Raw genomic sequence first — 24823 nt, forward strand, 5'->3', positions numbered from 1 at the left:
CTCCCCAGTGGCGATGTTTACACACCACACCAGGTACTCATTTGAGGCTGAGACGACCTATCGGAGGCCCAGGACCGGTTCAGATAATCGTCACTGGTGTTGGCCGTGAGCGGGAATCGAACCCGGGTTGCCAAGTTCGTAGCGCAGCGCGCTAACGCTACCGCTCCCCAACACACACACAGATACACACAAACAAAGACGCACACACAGACAGACACGTGTGTATGTATATAGATCTTCATTCGCACCGTACCGACAGACATACACGGAGACACACATAGATACCCACGACCACACAGCCACAAAAACAAGCACACACACAGACGTACAGGCAGCCCCCGACCCCCTATCACCTACATCGAGCGTTGGGGCACCACAAAGCACGCACACAGCTGCGGGCTCGCGCGTGCTATTTATGGAACGGCGCGCACTGCGTGTGAGTGGGGGGGCGTGGGGGTGACCCGTGAACGCGTCTCACCGAACCCCACTGCGCAGAGACCCAGGGACACCTCTCCGCTAACGTTTACCCCCTCGGTCTCGGACTCACCGGGACCAAACCGGCGCGCCCTCGCTCGCCGGGGTTGACTTGACCAGGGGAGGGGTGGGCGGGGTGCGGGGGGCGAGCGAGCGAACTCCGCGGGGCCTGCGAGTTCGGGGTTCGTGTAGGGAGAGAGTGGGGGGGGGGCGGTGATGGGCAACGTGGTGACCGTGAGAGACGTGAGAGAGATGGACGACGAGGGAGACGTGCGGGGCCCGTGGAGCGTGGGAGACGCGCGCGGGGTGGACGCAGTGAGGGATAGGGGGAGCGCGGGAGACGGGGAGAGCGTGAGGGGCGTGAAGGGAGTGCGAGACGTGAGGGGTGCGAGCGACGGAGGGAGCGCGAGAGCCGGGGAGGGCGCGGGGCACGGGGAGAGCAAAGTGGTGAGCGTGAGAGACGTGGAACGCGTGAGGGAGAGGTTGGAGAGCGTGAGACGCGGCTTGAACCTCAGAGACGGCTTGAACCTCAGAGACGCGGAGAGCGTGAGGCACGGCTTGAACGTCAGAGACGACTTGAGCCTCAGAGACGGGATCGACTCCAGAGACGCGGAGTCAGTGGTTAAGAACGCAGAACGCGGGAGACGCGGCTCTAACGTTCGAGACGGAATTAACTTCAGACGCGCGAGCAGCGTGAGACGCGGCTCTAACGTCCGAGACGGGATGAACAACTTAAGAGGCGTGTTCAACGTCAGAGACTTGAAGAGCGCGAGACGCAGCTCGAACGTTCGAGACGGGTTGAACAACGCAAGACACGGGGTGGACGTTCGAGACGGGGTTAACTTTAAAGAAGGGGTGGACGTTAGAGACAAGGTGAACAACGGGGAGCTCGATCGGCTCGACCGAGTGAGCGACCTCCAGGCCGTGCTGAGCCTCCTGCTGCGTATGGTCGTCTACGCGGTCTCTGTGCTGCTGCTCAGGTGAAAGCGTGCGTGAGTGTGTGTGAGTGTGTGTGTGTGTTAGTGTGTGTGTTAGTGTGTGCTAGTGTGTGTGCGAGAGTGTGTGCGTGAGTGTGTGTGTACGCGGTCTCTGTGCTGCTGGTCAGGTGAAAGCGAGCGTGCGTGAGTGTGTGTGGGCTCTGGGTCGTTCTTCGTGCTTTTGGAGTCCCTGACCCTCTGCTCACGATCATTAAGGACCTTCATGATGGTGAGCGGGCCCGGGTAAAACTACGTGGCTGGGAGTCAGAGCTATTCCCTGTACACCCTGGGGTGCGACAGGGATGTCCTCTGGCTCCGACATTATTTAACATCTATTTTGGCCACGTAGTTCGTGAACCCTTCAATAGCTGTACGGGGGAATCTCCATTTGGTACAGATATAATGGGAGGCTGATCGATGCCCGGGTGCGGTCAAGGGATGGCTCCCTATTGCTCAACCACGTTATGTATGCTGATGATTTGGTAATAGCTGCTCATTCAGAAGAGGAGTTGGAGACGCTGCTGCTGAGACTGGAGCGTGCCACTAAGAGGTGGGGCCTTACCATCAGCCCCACCAAAACTAAGCACCTGCCTGGGTATTTTGTACCATCGGACACTCCACCCCCACAACTCCCAATCGGTGATGGGGCAGTTGTGGAGAGAGTGGAGAGTTTCCCATACCTGGGCAGTGTGCTTATGACTGGCTGCAGTTTAACAGCAGAGGTCTCACTCCGAATCAGTCGAGCGGCAATATCTTTTCATCAGTTGCGTAACGCTGTGTGGAAGCTACCTGGTCTGTCGCTCCGCACTAAGCTTCAGGTCTTCTCGGCCACGGTCATTCCCTCCCTTCTCTACGCTTGCGAAACGTGGACCCCCTAATGGAACATCTTCGCCGGTTAGAAACATTTAGGCTGGCCTGCCTACGATCCATCCTGGGTTTAACCAGACTGGATTGTGTGGGGAGCTCACAAATCCTTGAAAGATCTGGGCAGGGTCCCATCGGTGAGCTCCTCCGGCGGGGAAGGCTGCGATGGCTGGGTCATGTAGCCCGCATGCCCAGCCACCGCATGCCGAAACAGCTTTTGTTCGGCCGGATTGAGGGGGCTAAGCGGGCGCGGCATGGGCTAGAGAAGAGATGGAGTGATGTGGTACAGGAGGACGTGGAGCTGAGTGGACTTGCCGATGACTGGTACCAGCGGTGTCAAGATCGGCCTCTGTGAAGGAGCCTCGTGAAGGACGCTACTGGGCAGTTGGAGGTAGTCGCCCTCCAACAACAACGGAGGGCGGAGGAGCGACGCTCACAACAACGAGCGGAGCGCCGGGTGGCTAAAGCACAGCAGGTTGCCACAGTAGGGGGCACAGGTGGTGCATCAGCCAGTCATCTCAGTCAGTCGGCCCGTGGCATCTGGGTCTGCCCCGTGACCTCCTGCCAGCGGGCGTTCGACACTTCACGTGGCCTCAGGGTGCACATAGCCTGGCACAAGCGTCGTGGGGACGTCACCGCCACTTAGTGGCGAATGGCGGTTGTTGTTGTTGAGTGTGTGTGTCAGTGTGCGTGAGTGTGTGTGCGAGTGTGTGTGTGAGTGGGGAGCGGTAGTGTAGCGGTTAGCGCGCTGCGCTATGAACCTGGCGACCCTGGTTCGATTCCCGCTCACGGTCAATACCAGTGATGATTATCTGAATCGGTCAATGGGCCTCCCCTACGTCGACTCGGCCTTAAATGAGTACCTGGTGCGGTGTCTCTCCATTGCCACTGGGGAGACAATGGCGTCTGGGCGTAGTGCTGGCCACTCACCCCCTTGCGTGCTGTGTCGGCCTTCATAGGTGTTACTCGCTAACAGGATTTTCCCCAACAGTCTGCTAAGGCTATACGGGGAATCTTTGTGTTTGTATACCTATCGATGTGTGTGTGAGACACTCGGAGAGACTACATCCATGCAGTCACAGTGATGTCACAGTGATGTCACAGTGATGTCACAGTGATGTCCTCCTTTAATCGGTGCTCATCTCCTGTCTACAGACTTGAGTCAGCGGGATAAATTCCTCATTCCTATGGCGGGGGCGAGGCGATCCATATTGACCACTACCACAAAGTGACACTGATTCCGTAAAGATGATGGGCTGAGTCAACCCCCAATCCAGGATTGCAACTCCACTGCGAGCCGCTCGCGCTGTCACTGAGCCACATGGCCAGTTACTCATCCAGCAGTGGATACACCAGAACTGATAATCGATTATCATGATGAATCGATAGATAGATACATTTTATGTGCTCATGATGAAAGAGTGAGTTGATGATAATGACGGTGATTATGATGATGATGACAGGCGCGTATCTCGCGCGTGTGACTTCAGCAAGGATGACGCGGCGATAGGGGAGCCGCGGGGGAGCGGCTGTGGACCGGGGGAGGAGGGGGAGGGGGGCGAGGGGTCCCCCCCTTCATCAACCTCCTCGTCCGCATCATCATGGGTGAGAGGCTCATACTCATCTCTCTTTCTCTATGTCTCTTATGTCTGTCTCAGTGTCTCAGTCTGTCTCAGTCTCTCGTCTCCCACTCTCTCACTCCCCTCCTTCTCCCCCCGCCCCACTCCCTCCCGTACTTCTCGTCATTTTCTCCCCTCTCTCAACAAGTCCGTCGATGCCTTCTCTCGCCTCCCTTCCCCCCTCTCTGCGTGCACTCTCCCCACACTCTCCTCTTTCTCCCCTCCCTCTCTCTACAACACCCCCCCCACAGCCAACCCTCTCCCTTCTCTCCCCCCTTCGCCCCACGCTCCCCCATCATCTCCCTGCAGTCTCCTCCTCTCTCCCCTCCTCTAGCCCCCCCCCCACTCACCCTCCGAGTCGCCTTAACAAACGAGGGTCGCTCTGTGCGCGCAGGTGAAAGGAGTGGAGAACGGGGCCGGCTCCTCCATCGCGGGGGGGCTGTCCCCTCCCCGCCTCAGGGACTCTCGGCGCGGCCCCCCGGCCCGAACGGGGGGCCGCTGCTGCAGGGCGCGGCGGGGGGCGCCCGCCAGGGCCCTGCCGCGCCCCCCGCGGCGGAGGGAGAATCCCTCCAGTTCGAAGAGATCAGCGCCGCCGCCTTCATGATCCAGAACGCGGTGCAGCGGACTCCGTGCATGGTGGGGGGCTGTGGGGGGGGGGGTCGTGGGGGGATTGGTGGAGGGCGGGGGGCGGGGTGGTTGGGTGGAGGGATTGAGAGGGACGACGAGAGGCGAGTGGAGGAGGGAGATGGAAAGGAGGGGACAGACGAATGTGAAGGGCTTCGAGAGATCGGAAGTATATGGGATGGGGAGTATGACAGAGATGACAAAGGATGAGGAGAGGCTTAGAGCGATGGAGCGCCATGGATAAGGGGGAGCGGTGGTGACACGTGACAGGAGATTGGGAGGAATTGGGATGAGCGAGGGGGGATGACCAGTGACGTGAAGTTCTGGCGATGGATGAAAAGCAGTCTTGTAAGCGATGGATATGCACGGGGAGACAAGAGGAGGGATGAGGAGCGACGAGAAGGGATGCGACGGGATGGAACCCATATGCGTGACAGTGACGATAATGTTAATTAAATTATAGTGATGTTTAATGTTACATATCGCCAGGCGGCGAGCCATCGACGCTACCAAAAATGTGCCAAAGCTCTGCAGTCCTTCATCGTATTAAGATGTTTTCAGCCAAATTAATGAGTATTTATACAAGTGGGAGCGCACCGGATCGCCCGGATAAAATCCACGTGCGCGAGGGGGCAACGCTCTATCCCATCCAGAAGGGACAGATGGTATTAGTCGGCACTGTTGCTGCCCGCGCTGAGCCAGAGCGCTCACTGTCTGCTTCACACCGGGCACAAGCGCCACAGTGGAAGGTAGAGACGATGATCATCAATAGATCATTTGACAATCCACTACTGGATGAAGGCTTCCCTAGGCCGCGCCGGTCTTGGAATTTCTATTTTTTTTTACCATACTTCGTCATCCACCATCCCTCGAATCTACGATGATGCGAACGCGGGTGGAGATTCTAACCCTACCACCTCCTCCCTCAATCTCCCTCCATTCTCTGCCCTCTACCACCACATCCCCCTCCCTCTACCTCTTCAATCCCATCTCCTCATTCTCCCCCTCCATCACCTCCTCTCACTCCATCCTCCTCCTGCACTCAGTACTCGCGCCTCTCCAAGTACTACGGATCAGAGATCTTCGTCAAGAAGGAGTTCCTCCATGCGACTGGCAGCGCCAAGGAGCGTGGGGTGCGCTACTGCCTGCAGATGATGACCAAGGTGGGTGAAGCTCACCACTCCCACCCTCAACAGTACCATCAGCAGCACCGCTATCGGCAACAACAACAACCACCACCGCCATTCGCCACTAAGTGGCGGTGACGTCACCACGGCGCTTGTGCCAGGCTATGTGCACCTTGAGGCCACGTGATGTGTCGAACGCCCGCTGGCAGGAAGTCACGGGACAGACCCAGCAGGTGCCATGAGTCGACTGACTGGGATGACTGGCCGGCAGCACCACCATTACCAACACCAGCATCATCATCATGATCACCACCACCACCACCATAGCTTTGCTTTCGGCTCTCCATCCCACGTTGCAATCGCAGCTTGCCGACGGTTGGCACGGCTATCGGAAATGTTTCTTTGGGGTCTCTGAATTACGACCACACAACGTTCATGATGTTATCACAGCAGCTAAAGTTAGAATGTTTCTAAAAATAAATTACCGTCGCGAGTGGTTTATCTTTCATTAATTTACCTTGAGTCGGATGTGTTAATGTGACCTCGGTAAATAAATTAATATTTTGATAACTTCGTACATTTTTGTTACTTGAGCCCACTTAGACCCTTCCCCCATATGAGCCTAAGGCCCCTCGACCTGATCATCACCACAATTACCATTACCATCATCAACAACTACACAATCAGCATCACTATAACCAATATCATCGTCGTCATAATTGCCAACATCGTCAGCATCACCATCACCACCACAAGCCTCACTAACACCATCACCGCACTCAACATCGCCACAATTGCCAACATTATCAGCGTCATCAACACCAACAGCGTCACTATCACTATCAACATCACCAAAATCACAAACACCGTCAGTCACGCTCACCTAGAAGTCAGCATGGACAGCACATCGAGCTCCCACCACCTAATCGTCACCACCATACGGCATGTTCTATCCATTGATGGATGATATCCTCCCACACGCCATCGTCACCCCGCACGGTCCTGCGATGCCACGATGCATCTCGCTCCCCTGCACGCGCTGACCTCATGGCTACTCCATCTCCACGGGTGTCATTCCCTCCGTTGGCTGCTCTTCCACCACCACCACTGAGCTTCACCACCACCCCCCCCCCCCCCCTTGTAGCAACGCGTCGTGCCCAGCACCGTGGCGCTCTCCCCGAGTCAACACGATGGCGGTGTCCCCAGCTCACATTAGTTCCGCGATCCAGGCGTCTCTCTGTCCCGTCTCTCCGTGCAATCCCAAGCACGCGTCTCCCCCATGCTTCTGGCGCATACCCGCCCTTTGTTCCATTGTCTTTGTCAACTTCCGTGTTTCCGAGAATGTGGAATTTCACCACTAACTCAGACCCCCCCCCCCCCCACGATGCTCGATTCCTCTTTTACCCCCAACTACACCCACATTCTCTCAGCTCGTCCCCCACCCCTTTTCACTTCCCCATCGCCACCCCCCTCCCCATCTTCCACCTTCCTCCACCCCTCTTCTCGACACCATCCAACTCCCCCAACTTCACGCACATTCCACCCCCTTACTCCTTATTCCGCATCCCCTCCGCCGTTTCTTCACCCCAATCACCCCCCCCCCCCCCCGCACTGTCTCCGCCTTCCCATCTTTCCATCTCCCCGCCACCAACTCCCTCCCCCATCCTCCTTCACTCTCCCCAACTTCTCCACCTTCCTCCTCCATCTTCCTCCTCCTCCTCTCTCCACCTTCCTCGCCGCACGCGCCTCCCCCCACACTCCCGACCCCTCCCCCGCGCAGGATCAGCGCGCGCGCGGGGTGGTCGCTGTGGGCGCGTGGAGTTCGGCGCACGCGCTCGCCGTGTCGCACCACGCGGCCGAGATGCGCGTGCCCGCGCGCGTGCTCGTGGCGGCGCGCGCCCCCGAGGCGCTGCTGCGCGCGTGCCGGGACCTGGGCGCGAACGCGGGGAGGGCGCGGGTGGGCAGCGGCGAAGGCGGGGGAGGGGAGGGAGCGCGGGGGGCGAGGGCGCACGCGCTGCAGGTGGCGCGCGAGGAAGGGAGCGCGCTGCTGGAGGAGTGAGTGAACCTCGACCCCCCCCACCACCAAAGACAAACGTCCCCCGTATAGCCTCTATCATACTGTTGGGGCAAGTGCTGTTGGCGAGTAACACTTTTGAAGGCCCGCACACGAGGGAGGTGGGTGGTCAACACCACGCTCGGCCGTCTTTGTCCCCCCAGTGCTGAGGTTTACACCAAACTCCACCAGGCACTCATTTAAGGCTGAGTCGACTAAGGGTTGGTTCAGGATTGGTTCAGATACTCGTCAATGTTGTTGTTGGTCATGAGCGGGAATCGAACTCGGGTCGCCGGGTTCGTAAAGCAGCCAGAAACAGACATAGCCGCTCTCCTCCATTCCCCGTGTACACTGTCATTGATCATCGTCATCGTGATCATGTCAGATAGATGACAGTGCAGAACAATCCGCTGTTGTACTGTACAACAACTCCATCGTTCCCCTCCGCCTTCAGCAAATTGCTCCGACCAACGTGCGTGGCGAGACCCCAGTCCAGCAGTGGATCGAGCAAAGGGGCCTCTGTTCGTGTTTCATGTTCCACGCAACACGAGGCAGCCTCCCCCCCCCATAAACCTGAAGCGTGACTACCTTTAAATGGGGTGGCGAACCGAATGAATGCGAAATAAACTTTAAACAAACTCCGAAAATCGCTAAACGTGGCGGGTAGCAGCGCGTGTGATCTTCTTGATATCCACCACGCACGCTGCTCTGGCTCCATGCAACTCTCCCTTCTCACTCATCACACCTCCTCTCCAGTGCCGGGCTATCCGAGTCGCAAAAGTAGCTACAAATGTTACGGGCCCCGCACTTTCAAGGGCCCCGCGCTGAATGCTTTCGAGCTATCAATTCCGGTTCGTGATAGTGCACTTGCTCTATTACTATAGCACTATACCGCCTTCAAATTTTATGAACGACCGGGTGTTTAAGGTTAGCGATTTGTCGTATTATCTGGCTGCATAGCAAATGAAATAATACAATTACTTTACTGTGCAAGTTAAACATTTGTGTTTTAATATTTTTGTGTGTATTTTGTTTAATTTAGGGCCACTTTATAACAACATCTGCTACAGGCTCTGCACGAGTCCGACACTGCTCCCTACCGAGCACCGCCCTCTACCCTGACCGCCGTTGGTTCCCCGTGCCTCCCCCTGCCGACAGTGACGACCACCCCAACATGATCGCGGGGATGGGGACCCTGGGGCTGGAGGTGATGGAGCAGGTCCCGGGGGTCGAGGCGGTCATCATCCCGGCCGGGGGCAGGGGCAGCCTCCTGGCGGGGGCAGCAGCGGCCATAAAGCATCTCGACCCGGCCGTCACCATCGTCGTGAGACACGCCGCCGTGTCGCGTTCGGGAGAGGAGGACGGTGGTGGTCGTTGTTGTTGGGTGGTGGTGGTGGTCGTTGTTGTTGTTGGGTGGTGGTGGTCGTTGTTGTTGTTGGATGGTAGTGATGGTCGTTGTTGTTGGATGGTGGTGGTCGTTGTTGTTGTTGAGTGGTGGTGGTCGTTGTTGTTGTTGGGTGGTAGTAGTGGTCGTTGTTGTTGTTGGGTGGTAGTAGTGGTCGTTGTTGGATGGTACTGGTGGTCGTTCTTGTTGTTGGGTGGTAGTGGTCGTTGTTGTTGGGTGGTGGTCGTTGTTGGATGGTGGTGGTCGTTGTTGGATGGTGGTGATCGTTGTTGTTGGATGGTGGTGGTCGTTGTTGTTGGACCGTGGTGGTCGTTCTTGTTGATGGTGGTCGTTCTTGTTGGATGGTGGTGGTCGTTGTTGTTGTTGGATGGTGGTGGTGGTTGTTGTTGTATTGTGGTGGTGGTCGTTGTTGTTGGATGGTGGTGGTCGTTGTTGGATGGTGGTGTTTGTTGTATGGTGGTTGCGTTGGTGGTGGCAGGGTTTTTAATTTCGTACTAAACCACATCCGGTCGCTGGTAGATCGACTCGGAGTCGGTGTGGTCGTGAATGCCACAGCGAGAGGTCGACTGGGCATGGCGTGCTGCTGGGTCTGGACACGTGTTGTGTGTCACCGACTGTTGGTCACGTGTTGTGTGTCACCGACTGTTGGTCACGTGTTGTGTGTCACCGACTGTTGGTCACGTGTTGTGTGTCACCGACTGTGGGACATGTGTTGTGTGTCACCGACTGTTGGTCACGTGTTGTGTGTCACCGACTGTTGGTCACGTGTTGTGTGTCACCGACTGTTGGTCACGTGTTGTGTGTCACCGACTGTGGGACATGTGTTGTGTGTCACCGACTGTTGGTCACGTGTTGTGTGTCACCGACTGTTGGTCACGTGTTGTGTGTCACTGACTGTTGGTCACGTGTTGTGTCACCGACTGTTGGTCACGTGTTGTGTGTCACCGACTGTTGGTCACGTGTTGTGTGTCACCGACTGTTGGTCACGTGTTGTGTGTCACCGACTGTTGGTCACGTGTTGTGTGTCACCGACTGTGGGACATGTGTTGTGTGTCACCGACTGTGGGACACGTGTTGTGTCACCGACTATTGGTCACGTGTTGTGTGTCACCGACTGTGGGACACGTGTTGTGTGTCACTGACTGTTGGTCACGTGTTGTGTGTCACCGATTGTTGGTCACGTGTTGTGTGTCACCGACTGTGGGACACGTGTTGTGTGTCACCGACTGTGGGACACGTGTTGTGAGCCATGGCGGTGGTGGCGGTGTTTGTGGAGTCACGACGCTTGCCCTGGTGGCATTCCCAGTGGTGGTATTCCCAGTGGTGGCATTCCCAATGGTTGTATTGCGAGTGGTGGCATTCCCAGTGGTGGCATTCCCAGTGGTGGCATTCCCAGTGGTGGTGTTGCGAGTGGTGGTGTTCCGAGTGGTGGTGTTGCGAGTGGTGGCATTCCTAGTGGTGGCATTCCCAGTGGTGGTGTTGCGAGTGGTGGTGTTGCGAGTGGTGGTGTTGCGAGTGGTTGTATTGCGAGTGCCCGCGCTGTTGATGACGTCTCTGTTGTTATTCGTGGTGGAGGGGTTGGTGGTATTGCTAGTTATTGTTGTTGTAGCTGCTGCTGTGTTAGTGGTGTTGTTATTGTTGTTGTAGGGTGTTGAGCTGGCCAGCTGTCCCAGCTGGCAGCGCGCACTCACTATGGGCCAGCCGACACAGAGCGACAGTGGCAAAGAGAACCGACTGTGCGAGGGTGAGATAGACGGTGTACCTGCGTGAGAGTCTACCTGCGTGAGAGTGTACCTGTGTGAGAGTGTATCTGTCTGAGTGTACCTGCATGAGAGTGTACCTGTGTGTGAGTGTACCTGTGTGAGAGTGTACCTGCGTGAGAGTGTACCTGTGTTAGTGTACCTGTGTGAGAGTGTACCTGCCTGAGTGTACCTGTGTGAGAGTGTACCTGTCTGAGTGTACCTGTGTGAGAGTGTACCTGTCTGAGTGTACCTGTGTGAGAGTGTACCTGTCTGAGTGTACCTGTGTGAGAGTGTACCTGCGTGAGAGTGTACCTGTGTGAGAGTGTACCTGTGTGAGTGTACCTGTCTGAGTGTACCTGCGTGAGAGCGTACCTGTGTGAGAGTGTACCTGTCTGAGTGTACCTGTGTGAGTGTACCTGTGTGAGAGTGTACCTGTGTGAGTGTACCTGTGTGAGTGTACCTGTGTGAGTGTACCTGCGTGAGAGTGTACCTGTGTGAGAGTGTAACTGTTTGAGTGTACCTGCGTGAGAGGGTACCTGTGTGAGAGTGTACCTGTCTGAGTGTACCTGTGTGAGTGTACCTGTGTTCACCTGCATCTGTGCGTACCTGTGTGAGAGTATACCTGTTCCTATGTGTTCCTACAGTGAGGGAAAAAAGTTTTTGATCCCCTGCTGATTTTGTGCGTTTGCCCACTGACTAAGAAATGATCAGTCTTTAATTTTAATGGTAGGTTTATTTGAACAGTAAGAGACAGAATAACAACAACACAAATCCAGAAAAAGTATGTCAAAAATGTTATTAATTGATTTGCATTTTAATGAGGGAAATAATTATTTGACCCCCTCTCAATCAGAAAGATTTCTGGCTCCCAGGAGTCTTTTATACAGGTAACGAGCTGCGATTAGGAGCACACTCTTAAAGGGAGTGTTCCTAATCTCAGCTTGTCACCTGTATAAAAGACACCTGTCCACAGAAGTAATCAATCAATCAGATTCCAAACTCTCCACCATGGCCACGACCAAAGAGCTCTCCAAGGATGTCAGGGACAAGATTGTAGACCTACACAAAGCTGGAATGGGCTACAAGACCATTGCCAAGCAGCTTGGTGAGAAGGTGACAACAGTTGGTGCGATTATTCGCAAATGGAAGAAACACAAAAGAACTGTCAATCTCCCTCGGCCTGGGGCTCCATGCAAGATCTCACCTCGTGGAGTTGCAATGATCATGAGAACGGTGAGGAATCAGCTCAGAACTACACGGGAGGATCTTGTCAATGATCTCAAGGCAGCTGGGGCCATAGTCACCAATAAAACAATTGGTAACACACTACGCCGTGAAGGACTGAAATCCTGCAGGGCCCGCAAGATCCCCCTGCTCAAGAAAGCACATATACATGCCCGTCTGAAGTTTTCCAATGAACATCTGAATGATTCAGAGGACAACTGGGTGAAAGTGTTGTGGTCAGATGAGACCAAAATGGAGCTCTTTGGCATCAACTCAACTTGCCGTGTTTGGAGGATGAGGAATGCTGCTTATGACCCCAAGAACACCATCCCCACCGTCAAACATGGAGGTGGAAACATTATGCTTTGGGGGTGTTTTTCTGCTAAGGGGACAGGACAACTTCACCGCATCAAAGGGACGATGGACGGGGCCATGTACCGTCAAATCTTGGGTGAGAACCTCCTTCCCTCAGCCAGGGCATTGAAAATGGGCCTTGGATGGATATTCCAGTATGACAATGACCCAAAACACACGGCCAAGGTAACAAAGGAGTGGCTCAAGAAGAAGCACATTAAAGTCCTGGAGTGGCCTAGCCAGTCTCCAGACCTTAATCCCATAGAAAATCTGTGGAGGGAGCTGAAGGTTCGAGTTGCCAAACGTCAGCCTCGAAACCTTAATGACTTGGAGAAGATCTGCAAAGAGGAGTGGGACAAAATCCCTCCTGAGATGTGTGCAAACCTGGTGGCCAACTACAAGAAACGTCTGACCTCTGTGATTGCCAACAAGGGTTTTGCCACCAAGTACTAAGCCATGTTTTGCAGAGGGGTCAAATACTTATTTCCCTCATTAAAATGCAAATCAATTTATAACATTTTTGACATGCGTTTTTCTGGATATTTGTTGATGTTATTCTGTCTCTCACTGTTCAAATAAACCTACCATTAAAATTATAGACTGATCATTTCTTTGTCAATGGGCAAACGTACAAAATCAGCAGGGGATCAAATATTTTTTTCCCTCACTGTATGCCTGTGTGTGTACCTGTGTTAGTGTACCTGTGCATGTGTGTGTACCTGTGTTAGTGTACCTGTGCCTGTCTGTGTACCTGTGTTAGTGTACCTGTGCCTGTGTGTGTACCTGTGCGTGTTCAGACCTCAGCTCACAGTCCGTGGGACCGAACGCCTTCGCGACGGGGCGTCATGTGATCGACAAGGTGGTGTCGATCACGTGAGTGGCACGCGAGAGCAACATCGATGACCCGCACACTGACAGGCACTGACCCTGACCCACACCGACATGCACTGACCCACCGTGACACACACTGACACACGTACTGACAAGTGACGCCAACATACATTAGGGTCACTCATACGAGGGCCAGGTAGCGAGCACCTGCTGAGGCCGACACGTTTTAAGATTGGGGGCCCGATGATTGGCTCAGATAATCGCCGTGGCCCAGAGTCGAACTGAGCCCGTTGGGTCCGTAGCGCGGTGTGCTGACCGCTGGGTCACACCCAGTGACGCACATCGCAAAACTCATCACACGAGCCGTCGATAACCACCACCACGCGCCACTGTGTGACGTCACATTCTCTCTCTTCCCCCCCGAACGCTGCCACTCGGCTCCTCCAGACATTGAGACCACCCCCCACACGGGGGTCCCTACCCTCCCCCCACCCCCCTCCCACCCGCACCCCCCCCCCCCCACACGGGGGTCCCTACCCTCCCCCCACCCCCCTCCCCCCGCACTAACCCCCCCACACGGGGGACCCTACCCTATCCCCACCCCCCGCACCCCTCCCCCCGCCGCAGCTAAACATTTTGGCGCGTGGGGTAGGGTCCCACGCTTGCCCCCCCCCCACCCGAACTGCGTTGGCGTGGCGACCGCCCCACCAAACGACTGAGCCATCAGCCGACACCGCTTGCTTGGCAATTCGGCTTCCAGGTAGGACAGCGGCCCCCTTAAGAGGGGGCCCCGGGGTGCCACCACTTAGTGCCCTCGGTACGGCATTGCCCACCCGTGTGCCCCCCCGTGTGCCCACCCCCGTGTGACCACCCCCGTGTGCCCACCCCCGTGTGACCACCCCCGTGTGCCCACCCGTGTGCCTACCCCCGTGTGCCCACCCCCGTGTGACCACCCCCGTGTGACCACCCGTGCCACTCCCCCCCCCCCCCCGCCCACGTGTGCAGGGAGCAGGACCTGCTGCTCGCCATGCTCAAGGTGCTGGAGTTCGAGGGCGCCGCCGTGAACGCGGACGGCGCCGCCGCGCTCGCTGCCATCGTCTCGGGGAAGCTGCCCGAGCTGCGTGGCAAGCGGTGAGCGTGCGACGCAACACAAAGACAAAGGGCCCCCGTGTAGCCTTAACATGCTGCTGGGGCAAGTGCTGTCAGCGTGTGCATCATTTCAGCAGCAGCATTGGTTCAACACAAGCAGGACCGGATTCTACATTCAGAGTCTCATCAGCAGAGTGGGTTGGGCTTGATTGAACAAGCAACGCTGGTGAACTGCGAGTGATTTAATTTAAGTTTAATTTGGCACTGAGAAGTAAACGCGTCGGGGTGAGTGTCATGTGAGACGAACATCTCTCCCTGTGGCCCAGCGGTAGCGCCGTTCGCCACTAGTTGCAGAGGTTCGCGGTTCGATTCGAGCGGCCGACCCGATTTATACTGCGGGTGTAACAACCACGTTCATGGTACGTGCCACCTGCTTCACAGTGCACGTAATGTCTTATGAAGTCATTCGCCAGGGTAGGCCACTGTGTGTTGGCGTTAGGGTCCAAATTTTGTCAAATTATTTTTTTTTCCTGCAAACTATTCAATTGGCATCGCGCATGCACAGCAGGAGTCATCCTTTCCCCCAACTTCGAAAACTTGGCATGACCCTCCTGAAAAAGAGTCATGAGACTCAGTGAGGCTTTTCTGGGTAAACACACCAAGTAATAACAATAATAAAAACCACGTCTACGTACCCAACACACCACATCCAAGAAACATCTTGGTTTCCCAAACCCCAGTCCCCACGGTGGCACCACCACTACCACGCTTCGTCTTTCCGCGTTTACCAATTTTCTGCTCCCCATTCAAAGACTATGAACTCGTTTCCACGCTGCCTGCACGCGCCCGATGATTGTTAAAGACGCCCCATGTGACACGCGAAGCAATGAACGCTGGCTGCGTTAATAGAGTCAATTCACATCGAGATATCAGCGTGCGCGTGTACAAGTGTCCCACGTGTGACGTTCTTGTGCATCACCCCCCCCCCTCCCAGCGTGGTGGTCGTCCTGGTGAGCGGCAGCATCGACGTCTCCCACTTCAAGCGCTGCGTGGACCGCGCGCTGGTGCTGGACGGGCGACTCTGCAAGTTCTCGGTGCGCGTGAGCGACTCTCCCGCGGAGCAGGGCAGACTGCTGGAGCTGCTGGGCAGGGAGGAGGCGAGGTGAGTCGGCTGGCCGCCTGCGCCGAGCCCACGCGGGCGAGCGGGCGGGCGGGCGAGCAAAGGAAAGTTCTATGTGGACTCGAGTCATGTCACTCGTCCTGGTCTCTCGAGTTTCTCGCCAGGATGAACGAGATAAACGTGCCCCTGAGTATGGTTGTGGACGTGTGTGGTTGGGGACACGTGTGTGGTTGTGGACACGTGAGTGGTTGTGGACACGTGTGTGGTTGTGGACACGTGAGTGGTTATGGACACGTGAGTGGGTGTGGACACGTGAGTGGGTGTGGACACGTGTGTGGTTGTGGACACGTGTGTGGTTGTGGACACGTGAGTGGGTGTGGACACGTGTGTGGTTGTGGACACGTGTGTGGTTATGGACACGTGAGTGGGTGTGGACACGTGTGTGGTTGTGGACACGTGTGTGGTTATGGACACGTGAGTGGTTATGGACACGTGAGTGGGTGTGGACACGTGTGTGGTTGTGGACACGTGTGTGGTTGTGGACACGTGTGTGGTTATGGACACGTGAGTGGGTGTGGACACGTGTGTGGTTGTGGACACATGTGTAGTTGTGGACAGGTGAGTGGTTGTGGACACGTGTGTGGTTGTGCACACGTGTGTGGTTGTGGACACGTGTGTGGGTGTGGACACGTGTGTGTTTGTGGACACGTGAGTGGTCGTGGACACGTGTATGGTTGTGGACACGTGTGTGGTTATGGACACGTGTGTGGTTATGGACACGTGAATGGTTATGGACAAGTGTGGTTGTGGACACGTGTGTGGTTGTGGACACGTGTGTGGTTGTGGACACATGTGTAGTTGTGGACAGGTGAGTGGTTGTGGACACGTGTGTGGTTGTGGACACGTGTGTGGTTGTGGACACGTGAGTGGTTGTGGACACGTGAGTGGTTGTGGACACGTGAGTGGTTGGGGACACGTGAGTGGTTATGGACACGTGTGTGGTTGTGGACACGTGTGTGGTTTTGGACACGTGTGTGGTTGTGGACACGTGTGTGGTTATGGACACGTGAGTGGTTATGGACACGTGAGTGGGTGTGGACACGTGTGTGGTTGTGGACACGTGTGTGGTTGTGGACACGTGTGTGGTTATGGACACGTGAGTGGGTGTGGACACGTGTGTGGTTGTGGACACATGTGTAGTTGTGGACAGGTGAGTGGTTGTGGACACGTGTGTGGTTGTGCACACGTGTGTGGTTGTGGACACGTGAGTGGTTGGGGACACGTGAGTGGTTGGGGACACGTGAGTGGTTATGGACACGTGTGTGGTTGTGGACACGTGTGTGGTTGTGGACACGTGTGTGGTTATGGACACGTGAGTGGTTATGGACACGTGTGGTTATGGACACGTGAGTGGTTGTGGACACGTGTGTAGTTGTGGACACGTGTGTGGTTGTGGACACGTGTGTGGTTGTGGACACGTGAGTGGGTGTGGACACGTGTGTGGTGGTGGACACGTGTGTGGTTGTGGACACGTGTGTGGTGGTGGACACGTGTGTGGTTGTGGACAGGTGTGGTTGTGGACACGTGTGTGGTTGTGGACACGTGTGTGGTTGTGGACACGTGTGTGGTTGTGGACACGTGAGTGGGTGTGGACACGTGTGTGGTGGTGGACACGTGTGTGGTTGTGGACACGTGTGTGGTGGTGGACACGTGTGTGGTTGTGGACACGTGTGTGGTTGTGGACACGTGTGTGGTTGTGGACACGTGTGTGGTTATGGACACGTGTGTGGTTGTGGACACGTGTGTGGTTGTGGACACGTGTGTAGTTGTGGACACGTGTGTGGTGGTGGACACGTGTGTAGTTGTGGACACGTGTGTGGTGGTGGACACGTGTGTGGTTGTGGACACGTGAGTGGGTGTGGACACGTGTGTGGTTGTGGACACGTGTGTGGTTGTGGACACGTGAGTGGGTGTGGACACGTGTGTGGTGGTGGACACGTGTGTGGTTGTGGACACGTGAGTGGGTGTGGACACGTGTGTGGTGGTGGACACGTGTGTGGTTGTGGACACGTGTGTGGTTGTGGACACGTGTGATTATGGACACGTGAGTGGTTGGGGACACGTGTGTAGTTGTGGACACGTGTGTGGTTGTGGACACGTGTGTGGTGGTGGACACGTGTGTGGTTGTGGACACGTGTGTGGTTGTGGACAGGTGAGTGACCTGTCTCCTCTCACCTTCCCCCAGGTTGATGGACATCAGTCTAGACCGCACCTTCCTCACCACCGACTTGTTCAGCGTGCAGGTGAGTGCAGCACCTGCCCGGGGCGTCTCAGAGCCCACTCGTCTGAGCGGATACTTCGCGGCGTGTTACAACCGCTCATTGTTATTACAAGAATGAGTTTTGTCACCATTGTTCTTCTGAGCGTGGTTGTTATTAAACCGCGCGTGTGTGCGCAGGTGACCTGCGTGGTGGAGACGCGGGACCACGTGCACGCGGCGCAGCTCAAGGGGGTCCTGGCGGAGAAGTATGCGGCGCTCACCTGGCACGACAAATAGGTCAGAGCAGCAGCATCGGGCTGTGTGCTCGCGAGACGCGGGGTCTATCCACTGCTGGATGAAGGCTTCCCCACGTTGTCGACATCGCATATACGACCCCGCAATGCCACAATCCACTAACCCTTAAGGCACACATACACGTATGTAAACATACGAGTCCACACACACGCGCGCATGCGTCACGCGGGGTTAGGATTAGCAACCATCTGGCGCGTGCAGCGTGTAACGACGATTTGCATTCGGAGATCGGTCAACGTGGTCCGTGGTGGTGGCGCGAGGGGCAGCGTCTGTGAAGCCGTGAACCGCAGAGCGGCGCGCACGTACAGTGCTGCAAACCGAGGGTGGAGGAGTCACGTCCCATGAGCCGATCACGGCCCGCGACTGAATTTCACACGACCCAGGGCCGCCACACGAAGCGCAGCAAATTCTTAACGACCCGCAGACGATGTTCATCCATCACTACCGAGGTTCCTAGCCGCACGAACCGGGTACTAGGGGGAGAGAGGGGGGCTATTTTAGATCTGGCGACACTGCGTCATTGTTTCGTCACTTCTCTCTCCGCAATCTCGCCGTGACAGCAGTGGTCGAGGTATGTGTGTGCGCGTGTGTAAATCTTGCGAAAGACGGCAGTGAGATCTTTAACGTCCAAAGTTAAGCAGACGGCGCGTAGTGGTACTATCATCACGGTCATAGCACGCGCAATAATGACCGGGACGACCGCCGAGTTTGAACTGCGCTCCTCGACAGCACGCTAACACTCGGCCGCGTCACCGCCCTTACAGTCGTGTTCGGCCTTCAGCAAGGAAGAGGATCCCAAGGCCCTCGTGGTGTCGGTGAACTCGCCGGGTTCTCACGCCAGCGCGTGCCCGCGTGTCCCCTCTGCCTCCCTAGGCTCGCAACTCCGCAAGGCGGGGAGACTCCGACCCCCGTGACCCACGCAGAGCCTTGCCGAGGGGCTCTGGGTCCACCTGCATTGGAGTGGCCAGCGCTGTGTGTCCTGTAACGCACTGCACCAGCAGCAGTACCGGCAGCACCGCCACCAACAGACACAGACCCCCCCCCCACGGTGGCTCTGTAGACTCATGGGGAAAGCGATGTTTGCGAGCGCCTGTTAAGGCTGGGTGATGTGGCCGAAATCACGTCCGCGCCCCCCCTGCCCGCCTCTCCCCCCTTGACCTCCCCGTGCTGCTGTTTAGGCACCGCAGTAGGGACTGGTGTCTCCGAGTCCAACACGACAACTGACACCATTATCACCATGACCATTACCAAAGACAAAGATCCCCTGTGTAGCCTTAACAGACTGTAGGGGCAAGTGCTGTTAGTGAGCGCCTATGAACGCCGGCTCGGCACACGAGGGGGTAGGTGGCCAGCTTCACGCCCGGCCGCCTTTGTCTCCCTCGTGGCGATGTTTACACACCGCACCAGGTACTCATTTGAGGTTCAGCCGACCGAGGGGAGGCCGGTTTCGTAGCGCAGCGATGTGTCAGCAGTGGCACACAAGCACAGTAAACATCGACTCAGCGCAGTAAACATCGACTCAGCACAGTAAACATCGACTCAGCGCAGCAAACATCGACTCGGCACAGTAAACATCGACTCGGCACGGTAAACATCGACTCGGCACATGCATCAATAGACCTACTTCATAGCAGATACATCGCGAGCCCTAACCATCAAACTAGCCCAACCCCTCCTGCTTTCATCTTATATGAAGAGCCATTGCCCGAAACGTTGTTTATTATGTATTTTCCTCTTCTAAAGGCCACAGTGATGTTGACAAACGTGTTCAGTTGTTACTGCTGCGAGTGCTGACTATGTTGTCGCTGCTGTTGCTGCTATTGGTGAGATTTCTGATGTTACTACAGCCGCAACGACTACAGCTGCTGCTATTGTCGATGTCACTGCTCCTGCTGCTGCTACTCCAGCTCCTGCTGCTGCTGCTATTATCATGACAGTTGCTGCTACTGCTGCTCCTGCTGCTGCTGTTATCATGACAGTTGCTACTGCTGTTACTGCTCCTGCTGCTGCTACTCCAGCTCCTGCTGCTGCTATTATCATGACAGTTGCTACTGCTGTAACTGCTCCTGCTGCTGCTACTCCAGCTCCTGCTGCTGCTGCTATTATCATGACAGTTGCTGCTACTGCTACTCCTGCTGCTGCTATTATCATGACAGTTGCTGCTACTGTTACTGCTCCTGCTGCTACTACTCCAGCTCCTGCTGCTGCTATTATCATGACAGTTGCTGCTCCTGCTGCTGCTGCTATTATCATGACAGTTGCTGCTACTGCTGCTGATGTCACTGCTCCTGCTGCTGCTACTCCAGCTCCTGCTGCTGCTGCTATTATCATGACAGTTGCTGCTACTGCTGCTGATGTTACTGCTTCTGCTGCTGCTATTATGACATTTGCTACTGCTGATGTTACTGCTCCTGCTGCTGCTCCTCCAGCTCCTGCTGCTGCTATTATGACAGCTGCTGCTGATCTTACTGCTGCTCCTGCTGCTATTATCATGACAGTTGCTACTGCTGCTACTGCTGATGTTACTGCTCCTGCTCCTGCTGCTGCTACTCCAGCTCCTGCTGCTATTATCATGACAGTTGCTACTGCTGCTGATCTTACTGCTGCTCCTGCTGCTAAGTATCATGACAGTTGCTGCTGCCACTACTGCTGATATTACTGCTCCTGCTGCTGCTATTATCATGACAGTTGCTACTGCTGCTGCTACTGCTGATGTTACTGCTCCTGCTGCTACTACTGCTGCTGCTGCTACTCCAACTCCTGCTGCTGCTATGATCATGACAGCTGCTGCTGCTACTGCTGATGTTACTGCTCCTGCTCCTGCTACTCCAGCTCCTGCTGCTGCTATTATCATGACAGTTGCTACTGCTGCTGCTACTGCTGATGTTACTGCTCCTGCTGCTGCTACTCCAGCTCCTGCTGCTGATATTATCATGACAGTTGCTACTGCTGCTGATCTTACTGCTGCTGCTGCTATTATCATGACAGCTGCTGCTGCTGATCTTACTGCTGCTCCTGCTGCTAAGTATCATGACAGTTTCTGCTGCTGCTGCTGATGTTACTATTATCATGATAGCTGCTGCTGATATTACTGCTGCTCCTGCTGCTATTATCATGACAGTTGCTGCTGCTACTGCTGATGTTACTGCTCCTGCTGCTGCTACTGCTGCTACTCCAGCTCCTGCTGCTGCTATTATCATGACAGCTGCTGCTGATCTTACTGCTGCTCCTGCTGCTATTATCATGACAGTTGCTGCTGCTGCTACTGCTGATATTGCCATGATAGTTGCTGCTACTGCTGCTACTGCTGCTGATGTTACTGCTATTATCATGATAGCTGCTGCTGATATTACTGCTCCTGCTGCTATTATCATGACAGCTGCTGCTGCTGTACTCACTGGAAATGACGCCGAATCCCCGCGCCGCTCAATGTGCAATTCAACCAATCACGCAAATGACGCGCGCGAGATAAGCCAGTGCACGTGCCAACGTCGAACCAACGTTGGCACGTGGTTGGCACGTGGTTGGAACCGTTGGGCCAACGTTGACCAAACGTCATTCCGTGTTTGCTGTGAATCCGATTGAGACTTTAGTGGCGCGTGACAAGCGGGTAACCTGTGTAGGGCAATGTGTATGTACTGTACGTATGTTCAACTTATTTGGCACCGCACTGACACGGAATGTGTATCCATATTACGAGCCCTGGCCACAGTACTAACAACAACCGCCATTCGCCACTAAGTGGCGGTGACGTCACCACGACGCTTGTGCCAGGCTATGTGCACCCGAGGCCACGTGAAGTGTCGAACGCCCGCTGGCAGGTCACGGGGCAGACCCAGATGTCACGGGTCGACTGACTGAGATGACTGGCTGATGCACCACCTGTGCCCCCTACTATGCCAACCCGCTGTGCTTCAGCCACCCGGCGCTCCGCTCGTTGTTGTGAGCGTCGCTCCTCCGCCCTTCGTTGTTGTTGGAGGGCGACTGCCTCCAAATGCCCAGCAGCGTCCTTCACGAGCCTCCTCCACAGAGGCCGATCTTGACACCGCTGGTACCAGTCATCGGCAAGTTCACGCAGCTCCACGTCCTCCTGTACCACATCACTCCATCTCTTCTTTAGCCCGTGCCGCGCCCGTTTAGCCCCCTCGATCCGGCCGAACAAAAGCTGTTTCGGCATACGGTGGCTGGGCATGCGGGATACATGACCCAGCCAACGCAGCCTTGCCTGCCGGAGGAGCTCACCGATGGGACCTTGCCCAGATCTTTCAAGGATTTGTGAGCTCCTCACACAATCCATTCTGGTTAAACCCAGGATGAATCGTAGGCAGGCCAGCCTAAATGTTTCTAACCGGCGAAAATGTTCCATTAGGGGGGTCCACATTTCGCAAGCGTAGAGAAGGGAGGGAATGACCGTGGCCGAGAAGACCTGAAGCTTAGTGTGGAGCGACAGACCAGGTAGCTTCCACACAGCGTTACGCAACCAAAAGATATTGCCGCTCGACTGATTCGGAGTGAGACCTCTGCTGTTAAACTGGAGCCGGTCATAAGCACACTGCCCAGGTATGGGAAACTCTCCACTCGCTCCACAACTGCCCCATCACCGATTGGGAGTTGTGGGGGTGGAGTGTCCGATGGTACAAAATACCCAGGCAGGTGCTTAGTTTTGGTGGGGCTGATGGTAAGGCCCCACCTTCAGCCCCACCAAAAAAACTAACGCACTGTACCACGAGCACCCAACATTAGCCCAACCAATAGCCGCCAACGCGAGCAGAAACCACGATACGAATCTGAGGAATCGGGCCAATCCGTGACGTTAGCCCTGACCCCATGGTAACTGAGTTCGATTGTGAGTCGATGCCCGCGGTAATGAAGAGGAAACCAAATGTGACGTTGATTGTGCGTGGATTTTTATTTTTTTCACAGCGCGCGATGCTTTTGCAATAACAGAGCCCTGACCACAACAAATCTCCTCACCATAACCCTGAACACAGCCATCTAACCCTGACCACAACAAATCTGCTCACCATAACCCTGAACACAGCCCCCTAACCCTGACCACAACAAATCTCCTCACCATAACCCTGAACACAGCCATCTAATCCTGACCACAACAAATCCCCCTCTCACCATAACCCTGAACACAGCCCCCTAACCCTAACCACAACAAATCCCCTCACCATAACCCTGAACACAGCCATCTAACCCTGACCAGAACAAATCCCCCTCTCACCATAACCCTGAACACAGCCCCCTAACCCTAACCACAACAAATCTCCTCACCATAACCCTGAACACAGCCATCTAACCCTGACCAGAACAAATCCCCCTCTCACCATAACCCTGAACACAGCCCCCTAAGCCTAACCACAACAAATCTCCTCACCATAACCCTGAACACAGCCATCTAACCCTGACCACAACAAATCCCCCTCTCACCATAACCCTGAACACAGCCATCTAACCCTGACCACAACAAATCCCCTCACCATAACCCTGAACACAGCCATCTAACCCTGACCACAACAAATCTCCTCACCATAACCCTGAACACAGCCCCCTAACCCTAACAAATCTCACCATAACCCTGAACACAGCCCTCTAACCTTGATCACAACAAATCTCCTCACCATAACCCTGAACACAAGATAGCCATAACCTTGACACAGCACTAAACACAATCCCACCAATAATCCTAACACAGCCCGAAACCTTCATCATAACATTGACCCCAACACTGATCCTCCCCACGACACTGGCAGTACGAAGGCAGCTATTGACCGTGAGACGAGACGAGGAGGAGGAGGCGCTCACCCAGCGAAGGTCTCGCCGCGTGATCCGCTCAGCGGCTCGGCTCATCCCGGATGAAGCCCCACCCCAACATCCCCCACCCTCAGGTGCCAGCCTCGTTATACGGGAGGGGGTGTGCCAGTTGGCACAATTACAGCAGAGGAGCTGAAACAGGGGAGTTGAATTCTGGCGGCTCTATGAGAAGACTGAAGCGGGGAAGTTGAAGCCGGCAGTCAGCGGGAGGGAACCTGCAACTGGGGAGTCCGAGTTGGGGATGGTTGAAGCAGGCAGCTGAAGCAGAGGGTTGCATGGTGGGGAGGGGCGGGTGGTGAATTCGGGGGAACTGTAAGGGGACGTTTCCCGAGAGGAGGTTGCATCATGGAGGTGGCGGGAGCGAGTCGTGAGGCACACGGCGTGTTCCTGCGGTGAGTCGCCACTTGTTGATCCCACGAGCCCACTTCTCCCCCTCAATCTCCTCGCGCGCGTGCCCCGTTACGTCAGCACCGCGCCCGGCCGCCTTTGTCTCCCCAATGCTGATGTTTACACACGGCATCGATCCAGGGGAGGCGCAGGACCACTGCAGATATCGACGCGCGATCCACACGCACAATCGATCTTCATTTGCAGGCGCTTCTGTGTAGGTCACGTGCATTGGTACACAATCAGACGAGACCTCTTGTCGCCAGCACTACACCGAGGCGGGTTATCAAGTTTTCCTAGGACACGGCCTGATTTCATCTCTCGATTTTTAGGCATGCCACGATTTACTCGCCTAGTCGTGATAGAATTGTTACAATTCGGGATCACGATTCGTTTGTAGTTATTGTTTGAACCGTTAGCATCATCGCAGAATTCCTAAATTTGCATTAACCGTGAAATTTCATCGACGCGTCATTACAAAACGTTTTTATATCATTTCCAAACATGCAGCCAAGTTTCTTCACATCAGACGTGGATA

The 24823-nt window shown here is 55.4% G+C and overlaps 1 protein-coding gene across 1 annotated transcript; it reads left to right on the plus strand.

Annotated features, from left to right (window-relative positions):
- The first annotated feature begins 361 nt into the window (after nucleotides 1-361).
- Nucleotides 362-22972, plus strand: LOC116940398 (L-threonine ammonia-lyase-like). The gene is made up of 13 exons (XM_032950180.2): nucleotides 362-1454; nucleotides 3806-3920; nucleotides 4329-4570; nucleotides 5605-5721; nucleotides 7466-7740; nucleotides 8897-9062; nucleotides 10791-10887; nucleotides 13261-13336; nucleotides 14300-14425; nucleotides 15378-15545; nucleotides 17749-17806; nucleotides 17962-18060; nucleotides 18952-22972. Exons 2-12 carry the CDS (start codon nucleotides 3917-3919, stop codon nucleotides 18058-18060), a joined length of 1428 nt encoding a protein of 475 aa, XP_032806071.2. The 5' UTR covers nucleotides 362-1454; nucleotides 3806-3916; the 3' UTR covers nucleotides 18952-22972.
- The last annotated feature ends 1851 nt before the right edge of the window (nucleotides 22973-24823 follow it).

This window comes from Petromyzon marinus, chromosome 8 (assembly GCF_048934315.1).
Source record: "Petromyzon marinus isolate PM22_M1 ecotype Great Lakes invasive population chromosome 8, UKy_Petmar_22M1.pri1.0, whole genome shotgun sequence".
NCBI classification, from domain to species: domain Eukaryota; kingdom Metazoa; phylum Chordata; class Hyperoartia; order Petromyzontiformes; family Petromyzontidae; genus Petromyzon; species Petromyzon marinus.

What these genes read in the sequence shown, in the direction of transcription:
- LOC116940398 (XM_032950180.2), top strand. An exon ending in GCCTGCAGATGATGACCAAG is followed by an intron (nt 5,722 to 7,465) that starts GTGGGTGAAGCT and finishes TCCCCCGCGCAG; the next exon opens with GATCAGCGCGCGCGCGGGGT. An exon ending in CCGACTTGTTCAGCGTGCAG is followed by an intron (nt 17,807 to 17,961) that starts GTGAGTGCAGCA and finishes GTGTGTGCGCAG; the next exon opens with GTGACCTGCGTGGTGGAGAC.